Genomic DNA, 9548 nt, shown 5'->3' with positions numbered 1-9548 from the left:
TTTTTGTATTTTTTGTCCTCATGTTTGTGGTCTGTCAAGTTTGAAATTCTTATAAGGGTTAGGGTTAAAAATAGTTTAGTGTGTCCCCAGCATTACACTCCAGAGTCATGTGACAACAAACCCTCCAAGGGCACCATAACTCAGAAATCGTTCAGCAGAAACTCTGAGAGCACTGCATCACCACCCTGACACCTGCCTGGGAGTTCTGTCATCTCCAACTTGCTCCACCTGGTCCCTTCCCCGCAGGGGCTCCGCCAGGATTTTGGGCCCCATGACAACAAAATCCAATTGGGCCCCCTGTGTGCAGCTGTTGTCACCAAAAATCTCACTGTCCCATCAAAAGCTTTACATAACTCTAATTAAAGGCTTGCAATTGTGATTTGTACATGCAAGTCTGCATGCATGTGTACATCGTCATCATATCTGCTGGCCAATGCCCTAACAAAAGCCTCCCTGTCAGTCAAATCTGCTGGTCACAAACCTGGGTCAACATCCACCATGCATCTCTCATCCTCATCATCACTGTAACTTTCTTTCCCTTCCTCCTGAGCATCCACACTTCCTCTTCCTTTTAGCTCTACCTGAGAGGGCCCTGGCTCTGTAGGATGTACAGAATGCATGTGATATATACAGTATATCAAAAAATATGCCATATACCAATAAATGACTAACACTACAGAACATTGATCCAAATTACGTACAGTTCTGTATCACCACCACTTGATTACATACATTAGATCCAATAGATTGTGTGTGTGTGTGTGTGTGCAAGCTTCTCAAATAAATTGTCCTTCATGAAGGGAATAATAAAGTCTGTATCTATAGATGTCATTTAATGGCCATAATTCAATCTAAATGAACATATCAAATTCAATTATTTCAATATTGTCTGTAATCCTGTACAGACAGTAGTTTATTTTTTAATATTTCAAAATTATGATTATGTGAGAAAAAATGTTGTTTGAATTTCTGTCACTAATAAATATTTATTTAAAATATTTGTTTTGATAAAAAGACCAAGAGAGACAGAGAAATTCCCACAGATTCCCTGAAATGATGGTGTCTGGCATGTCGTTAACACAAAGTTACTCATTTTCTTCATTGGGACAGGGAGGGGTACAGTTATGGGGAGACTGGGGTGCTGCTGACATCTGTTGTTAAGTCTGGTAATAAGGCAGGGAGTCGGGACAATGATTTATATGAATATTTGCTTTTCCCCATAGAACGCTCTCCTCCAGCCGCAGCGCTTCAAGTCACGTGACTCTCGATCGCAGTGTCCGCGACATAGATCTGGAAAGCCGCAAGCAGCATTTGTGCAGGCAGCTACTAGACTACACACGTGATTTAACATAATATTTTGATTGAACGAGTTGCAATAAAGTGCTCACATTAAGGAAAGTAAGGACTGCGTTCACAACGTGATATAACATTTTAGTTGACGTTGTCCAGGGCCCCTTAGATGTCATGTGCCCTTGGGCAAGTGCCCAATAGGGGGGAAAAGTTAGGACGATTCTAAGAAAACGGACGATCCCAAAAAATAGGTAAAAAGTAATATGAAACTACATTATATCCTAACATAAACCACGGTCATTGAGTATATATATATTTCATAGCCTATAGAATAATACAATTAATGATCTCTTTGTTTTTACATGTGTTTGGCAATAAAAGTAAAATATCCCCATTGACAAGGCCGGATTAACCATTAGGGCAACTGGGCATTTGCAGTTGCCCTAATGGTTATCCTACAGAGATTCCAAATGCAGCCCGAGTCACAGCCCAGTGTGTGTCTTTGAGTTTCATAAAAAGGTTGAATCTAAAACAGGAAATTAAACAGTAACACAAAACTTCACATGCAGTATCTCATTCTTCTATTTTTAGATGTCCTGCTCATCTGGAGGGCTCTTTCATGCTACAGTAGCAGCACTGACAGTTTGCTGATAAACAGATTATGAACTCCCAGCCAACGGACAAGCCAACACATTATTCACCCAAGGGCGCCAAGAGGGATTTGCGTGGCCTTCAAGGAGACCATCCCCGACTTGCTGAGCAACCCTGACTACTCCTCAGCCGTGACGAGGGTCGTCTACGTCATCCTGACGACCACGTAGGTGGTGGTGGCCAATTTGACGTCCCGTCAGATGTCACACCTCTTACTGAAGCTGAAGGCCTTGGAGGATGAACAGGAGAAGTCAGCCTCAGGAGGAAGGGTGTGGCTGGCCAGCGACAGCTGGTCGTCAACTCCCGAAGATGTGGTGGGAAACCTGGATCTGGAGAGCATCGGAAAGGTGGTAGGCTTCATGTTTAAAAGTAGCAACATGGAGTCCTACCGCCAGTACCTGCAGAGACTGAAGGAGACCAAGGAAGAGAAGAAAAGACGTAACCCCTTCCTGGACGAGTTCCTGAAGAATGGAGAGCTGGACCTGGAAGACCTGGGTAAGAAGAGCCAGGCTCAGACTGTGTTCAGCGTGGAGTTGGCTGTGAGGGCTCTGGCCCAGGCCGTGATCGGAGTCTGCAGCAGCAGGAACTGCACCCAGAAACGCATCAAGCCGTGGGAGGTGATATGCAGCTCTTACTTTGGGACAAGAGGGGTGGCTGAGCAAAGTGAAGGAGCAAGATGGATCTATAACTTGTTTCTGATTGCTTTGCTTGTTTTGGTTTGTTTGATCCATTTAGCTGTGCTGTCAGTAACATATCTTTCACATATTTTCAAAAACCCAACGTGTATTCTTATTTCATTTAGGTCCTGAGAGCTTTGAAGCTGGGCATTGAATTTGAGCAGGATGGGGAGACTTATTGTTTTGACGAGAATGGAGAAATCAACCTGGGCTATAAAGTCATTTTCTGGAATTCTAAGTAGGGGAAGGTGCAAGTGGGCGACATTGTGGCAGAGTACCAACCTTGGCATGGCAACACAATGTGTTTTTGTGTTTCATAGAGAGGTACACTACAACATGAAATTAAACAGTAACACATTTACATTTAGTCATTTACCAGAAGCTCTTATCCAGTGCAACTTACAGTAAGTAAAGGGACATTCCCTGAGGCAAGTAGGGTGAAGTGCCTTGCCCAAGGACACAACATAATTTTGCACGGCCCAAAATCAAACCGGCAACCTTCTGATTACTAGCCCGATTCCCTAACCGCTCAGCCACCTGACTAAATTCACGTGCATTATCTCAGTCTTCTATTTTTAGATTTCCTGCTCATCTGGAGGGCTCTTTCATGCTACAGTAGCAGCACTGACAGTCTGCTGATTAACAGATGAAGAACTCCCAGCCAACAGACAAGCCAACACATTATCAACCCTATGTCGCCATCTGCTGATGAAATCCAATTGCATCTCATACCTTAGGAGGATGAACATGTTTTTGTTCTCGAGACTTTCATAAAATCTCCACTGGGTGGAGACGTTAAACCAGGAATCCTTGAAGGACCCCCCTGCCACCAACCACCCAACCCCCCAGCCCTGCTCCTGACCCCTGTCCAGACATCTACATTTTTCAGCTTGAATCAGTTAATTCCACCATATTGTAAGGATCACCCACCCCCCACACACACACACACCACCTCCTTGACCCCCACTCTTGCCCCTAAGGTGTTTGAACAAATACTGTTATACACAGCCATTCCAATCCCACCCACAGGCAAAGACATGATATCTCAGAGGGCTATGATGCTTGTTTCAGTCAGTGATGTCACACTAACCCTAACCTTCAGAAACAGATCTTAGATTGTCGGGAAACAAGTCAATTTCTCAATCGGACGTTCAAGAATGGTGGGCGTGGCTATCCTGTCGAGATGTGTTGTGGGAGGGGGATAACAGGTGTGTTGAACTGAAGATACTGGCAGCAGGAGGCAGCAGTCTGCCGGCCACACCCTGGGGAGGACACAGAGAGAAGGCCAAGGATACACAGGTGAAATCAGGGACAGAAAAAGGAAGGGAGAGAGACAGAGAAGACGCGGCCAGAAAAGAGAAAGACTCCAACAGAAAGTACCAGAAAGAACGGATAAAGAGCTGCAAAAATAACAGTTTGCCGCAGTCGGGAGACACCGAGGAGTATACAAAAGATCATGGTGACTTGCATCAGTCCGTTGCTGTTCCTGTCTGTTTTTTTGTTGCCAAGGTTGACAGGTGGCACGCATGAAGGGGCTACTGCCGCTGGTGACATCATCATAGGGGGTATTTTCCCTTTCCACGATGATGTGGAGGAAAACAACACAATCGTCCCTCCGCATGAGGCAAAGTGTGTGAGGTGAGTGCCCGACAAACAGAAACGTGTAAGTAACGTTTAAACGTATCCATGTGAGTAGGTGTGCTCAATACATAACGATCTGCGACCATTCACGAGTGTTGAATTCCCTTTTCACACCGACAGGTTTAATAGTAATGCATTAAACGGTGGCCTGGCTATGATCAACACGGTGGAGTTAGTCAACCAGTCTCCCTCCATGTCACGGCTTGGCCTGAAGCTGGGCTATCGCATCCATGACTCCTGCTCTGACGTGACCACGGCCCTGAGGGCCATCACTGGCCTCCGCAAACAAGGGGAAGCGGCCGGCGGCTCACTCCCACCCATCACTTCCATCGTCGGAGCTTCTTTCTCTGAAATCTCCATTGCTGTTGCCAGGCAACTGAACCTGGAGCTCATTCCTCAGGTAAAAATACCTTCTGACCATCCTGCTTTGAGAGTGTAGGATTAGTGAAGATTAAGTGTGACAGTAACTATGTGTACAACCCTGGAACAGCACTCCATGTTTACAACTCCATATTACAATAATCCATGTTTCCAATACTGCATTTTCAAATAATCCATGTTTCCAATCCTCAATTTTCCAATAATCCATGTTGACAACCTTCTAGATCAGCTACTCCTCCACCGCCATCATCCTAAGTGACAAGAAGCGTTTCCCAGGCTTCCTGCGTACGGTGCCCAGTGACCTGTACCAGACCAAGGCCATGGTCCGGCTGATGGTGGACAGTGGCTGGAGCTGGGTGGGCTTGGTCATTGCCGACAACGACTACGGACACTCGGCCCTCGACGCCCTTTTGGCTCAGACCTCAGAGAGAGGGATTTGCGTGGCCTTCAAGGAGACCATCCCCAACTCGATGAGCGACCCTAACTACTCCTCAGCCGTGACGAGGGTTGCCAACGTCATCCTGACAAACCCCCGCGTCAAGGTGGTGGTGGCGTTTGTGATGGCCCCTCACATGGAGTTCCTCTTACCGAAGTTGAAGGCCCTGGAGGATAAGCAGGAGGAGTCAGCCTCAGGAGAAAGGGTGTGGCTAGCCAGCGACGGCTGGTCGTCAAATACCGAAGTGGCTAGAAACCTGGATCTGGAGAGCATCGGAAAGGTGGTAGGCTTCACGTTTAAAAGTAGCAACCTGGAGTCCTACCGCCAGTATCTGCAGAGACTGAATGAGACCAAGGATAAGGAGAGAAGACGTAACCCCTTCCTGGATGAGTTCCTGGAGATTGGAGAGCTGGACCTGGAAGAGTTGGGTAAGAAGAGCCAGGCTCAGACGGTGTTCAGCGTGGAGTTGGCTGTGAGGGCTCTGGCCCAGGCCGTAATCGGAGTCTGCAGCAGCAGGAACTGCACCCAGAAAAGCATCGAGCCATGGGAGGTGACGTGCAGCTCTTACTTTGGGACCAGAGGGGTGGCTGAGCAAAGTCAAAGGGCAAGATGGATCTAGAACTCGTTTTCTGATTGCTTTGCTTGTTTTGGTTTGTTTGTTTGATCCGTTTAGCTGTGTTATCAGTTACATATCTTTCTTAATAAATAAAAAACCCAAAGTGTATTCTTATTTCATTTAGGTCCGGAGAGCTTTGAAGCAGGGCATGGAATTTGAGCAAGATGGGGAGACTTATTTTTTCGATGAGAATGGAGAAATCAACCTGGGCTATAAGGTCACTCTCTGGAATTCTAAGGAGGGAAAGGTGCAAGTGGGCGACATTGTGGCAGAGTACCACCCTTTAAACGACAGCTTCACACACAACATCCTGCCCCGCGCTGCTTACCTCACAGACCTGAAGGTGATGCCACTCCCCCCACACACAAACACACACAGTGTGTGCCACTTCCATACAAACACAGTCACACACACATATCAACTCTTCTTTTGCTCATCTTTAATCTGGTTTGTGACGTGGTGCTCTGTGCTTTCCACAGGAAGTAGTGTCCAGGTGCTCAGAGAGCTGTCTTCCTGGTGAGAGGAAGCAGACATTTGAAGGACAGCTGCACACCTGCTGTTACAAGTGCATCAACTGTACTGAGAACACCTACTCCAACAGCACAGGCAGGCGTTCTTCATCGACACACACATTCACACTCACAGACACACACTCACTCACACAAACACTGACACACACATCATGTCATGACCTAAGGGTAGATACTCAGTAACTCCTTCTCCTCACAGTCCGCACTATTTGGTGTGGCATGTCATTTTATTCCACGGCTGTTTCTTTGGTCTAATCCCCATCTCTGGCCCTGCAGACATGGACCAATGCCTGGCCTGCAACACAGACAGAGAGTGGTCTGAGAAGGGCAGCTCCAGTTGCACCCCTAAAACCTTGGAGTACTTCTCCTGGGACGATGGCTTTGCGGTGGTCTTGCTAACGCTGGCCGCCTTGGGCATCCTCCTGTCCCTCCTGGTGGGGGCGCTGTTCCTGCACCAGCGCCACACCCCCGTGGTGAAGGCGGCGGGAGGGGGGCTGTGCCAGGTCATCCTGCTGTCTCTGATTGGTAGTTTCATCAGTGCCATGGTGTTCGTGGGCAAGCCCAGCGACCTGACCTGCAAAGTTCGCCAGGTACTGTTCGGCCTGAGCTTCACGCTGTGCGTCTCCTGCATCCTGGTCAAGTCTCTGAAGATCCTGCTGGCGTTCCAGTTCAACCCGACGCTGGGGCGGGTGTTCCGCCGGCTCTACCAGCCCCTCGTCATCGTCTGTGGCTGTCTCACCCTGCAGCTCCTCACCTGCCTCCTGTGGCTCCTCCTCCCGAGCAGCCCCCAAGAGAAGCTGACCGTTCAGCCCACCTCAATGCTGGCTGAGTGCCACGAAGGCTCCTACGTGGCGTTCGGCGTGATGCTGTCCTACATCGCCGTCCTGGCGCTGGTCTGCTTCTTCTGCGCCTTCAAGGGCCGCAAGCTGCCCCAGAAGTACAACGATGCCAAGTTCATAACCTTGGGCATGCTACTCTACCTCATCTCCTGGGCGATCTTCGTCCCTGTGTACATCACCACATCTGGAAAGTACCTGCCGGCGGTGGAGATGGTGGTCATCCTCATCTCCTCCTACGGTATCCTCTGCTGTCACTTCCTGCCCAAGTGCTACATCATCCTGTTCCGGAAGGAGCACAACACCAAGGACGCCTTCATCCAGGACGTGCACAAATACGCCTTCCGGGGCCAGGACACCGTGTCCGTCTCTGAGGGCGATTTACCGGAGGACAAACGCACGGGTCTTCCTTTCACCATTGGCCTCCCCTCGATGTTCCTGCCCTGACCAAATGTACCGACCGCACCCCGCCAGGTCCCGGCAGGGAGCCTAGGATACCTGAACAGGGATACATGTCTCAGGAGATGCACCAGCACCTGAGTTCATCAGCCAGAGCTTGCTGGTGTTTGAGCCCTGCGAGGGACCAGGGTGTAGGGGAAGAATGATACAACTGCTAAACCTCAAGTCTCTATCCTGAGCATCAAACTACGCGCTACAAGCTACAAACTTAGTCTGCCCAATGTATACTGTCTATTTATACGTGTACATTTTGTACAGTGAATAAAAAGTATATTTGACTATTTACAGCAATGTGAATTCCTCTCCTCAAGAGGGTTGGTATTTGCTGTGGGAGCTAATACAGTAAATCTTTTTGATTCATATTGAAAACACAAATGATTGTACATGCTTGAATATCTTGAACATCCTATGTCATCTTGAACATCCTATGTTGCTGCCACACTGATGTTATAAGTAAAGTACAATAAAGAGAGTTGTTTATTCTGGAAAGGAATTGATCGTGACTTTAGGAATAGTGTCCCTGCTGACTGTCTTTTGAGTGATACCATAGAGTGATACCAAACAGAATGATACCATCCAGCGATACCTCACCGTTGTGCTGCAGGCCTCTCTAACTAGAGAAGGAGGGGCAGAGTGCTGAGGGCCATTTCACAGCCCCACAACACAGAAATACTGCTACTGATAAAAAAAACAAAAAAAAAACACCACCCTCTAGAAAAACAACAACAAAAAATCAAGACAGATATCACTCGACAGATATTATTTTACAGGTCAGACAGAACCCTTTGGGGGTTGTCAATTTTTTGGTTGAAAACAGAACCAAAAATGTCAGTACCTGCACCTGCACACTAAACCCTCCCCATCTCCAGTCTTCACCTCAGTCTTTGCCGGCTTCAAAGGCACACCAGAGGGAAAGTTATTTCCTGTTTGACTGTGATCACTGATTATCTGTTTGGTTCTATTGTTGGCCATATGACAAGACTGATTGGTAATAGGTGAGTCACTGAAGAACAGTTGCTATCTCTACCTCAAATGTCTCATAATTGGATTTATTGCAGACAAACAGGAATGAGGAAAATTCCCGGGACACACACCCACAGTCCGCTCAGTCCAGTGTCACCAGCTAAACCGAGACCAAGTCATGACCAAGACCAGAGTGTAAGGAGACCGAGACAAGACCAAGACTTTGAAGGGTCGAGACAGAGTCAAGACCAAGACCAAGGCAGGTCAAGATCGGGTCAAGACCAAGGCAAGGCGAGACCGGTTCAAGACCAGACCATTCAAAATACACAAGCAGTAGGGTTTGATTAAGTAATAGGTTACATTTGATCTGTAACAGTTTTTGAACTAAAAAATGTGCACTCTTAAAGTAGTGCCGTGTGCTTATGGCCAGGTAAAACAGCCTGTTTTTTTCTTATTTTTCTTAGCATTACTCTGTCTCCTTATTTCACATCTCTCTCTCACCCAAGTGAGGGAGCGCGTTACCGCGGCGTTTAACTTAACATTATGAATTCGGCAGAGGTATGCAGCTGACTTAATGTAACATAACTTTATATTCATCAGGGCTCTACAGTGCGACCATTTCACTCGCATTTGCGCCTAAAAATATGTATGTGCGAACTTGAAAAATAATTTACGAGCACAGTGCGCGAGTGACGGGCTGTTGTCAATACACGGAACAACAGCGCGATGAAGTGAAGAATACCATTGATTTCACATGGAAAGCAAGTGACGGAGTTGCGACTGCACTATGTAAACATAGCATAATGACGCGCGAGCGACGATTCGCAACCATTGGGCCAGAGCCATATTAAGAGTTGATATCTTGATCACTTGGTTCAAGTAGCTCGCTGCAAAAACACACTGCTGGCAGTGGCAACCTGTTTGAATGGTTTTCATCGGGACAGACAGTAGCAGCCTCTCGATTTACTGACATTTTCGGTATAGCCTACACATAATATCAATAGGTTACTGGTGTGTTGTACTATGCATATGTTTGATACTTTATTAACATTTATGTATTACATTAAC

The 9548-nt window shown here is 47.2% G+C and overlaps 1 protein-coding gene across 1 annotated transcript; it reads left to right on the top strand.

The window, feature by feature from the left end:
• Positions 1–2141: 2141 nt before the first annotated feature.
• Positions 2142–7803, top strand: LOC146300927 (G-protein coupled receptor family C group 6 member A-like). Its single transcript, XM_084669135.1, has 7 exons — positions 2142–2551; positions 4128–4256; positions 4380–4659; positions 4865–5626; positions 5817–6035; positions 6172–6298; positions 6499–7803. The coding sequence occupies exons 1-7, from the start codon at positions 2142–2144 to the stop codon at positions 7503–7505; spliced, it is 2934 nt and encodes a 977-aa protein (XP_084525261.1). The 3' UTR covers positions 7506–7803.
• The last annotated feature ends 1745 nt before the right edge of the window (positions 7804–9548 follow it).

This window comes from Hypomesus nipponensis, chromosome 2 (assembly GCF_054491055.1).
Source record: "Hypomesus nipponensis isolate SF chromosome 2, ASM5449105v1, whole genome shotgun sequence".
NCBI classification, from domain to species: Eukaryota; Metazoa; Chordata; class Actinopteri; order Osmeriformes; family Osmeridae; genus Hypomesus; species Hypomesus nipponensis.
Note: the sequence above shows the minus strand (reverse complement) of the source record. Positions and strands in the feature narration are given on the sequence as shown.

Excerpts from the sequence above, each read along its gene's own strand:
- LOC146300927 (XM_084669135.1), top strand. The coding sequence starts at position 2,142 with ATGTCACACCTCTTACTGAAGCTGAAGGCCTTGGAGGATGAACAGGAG. Across the intron at positions 2,552-4,127 it reads ACCCAGAAACGCATCAAGCC|GTTGACAGGTGGCACGCATG; the intron begins GTGGGAGGTGAT and ends TTTGTTGCCAAG. Across the intron at positions 4,660-4,864 it reads ACCTGGAGCTCATTCCTCAG|ATCAGCTACTCCTCCACCGC; the intron begins GTAAAAATACCT and ends ACAACCTTCTAG.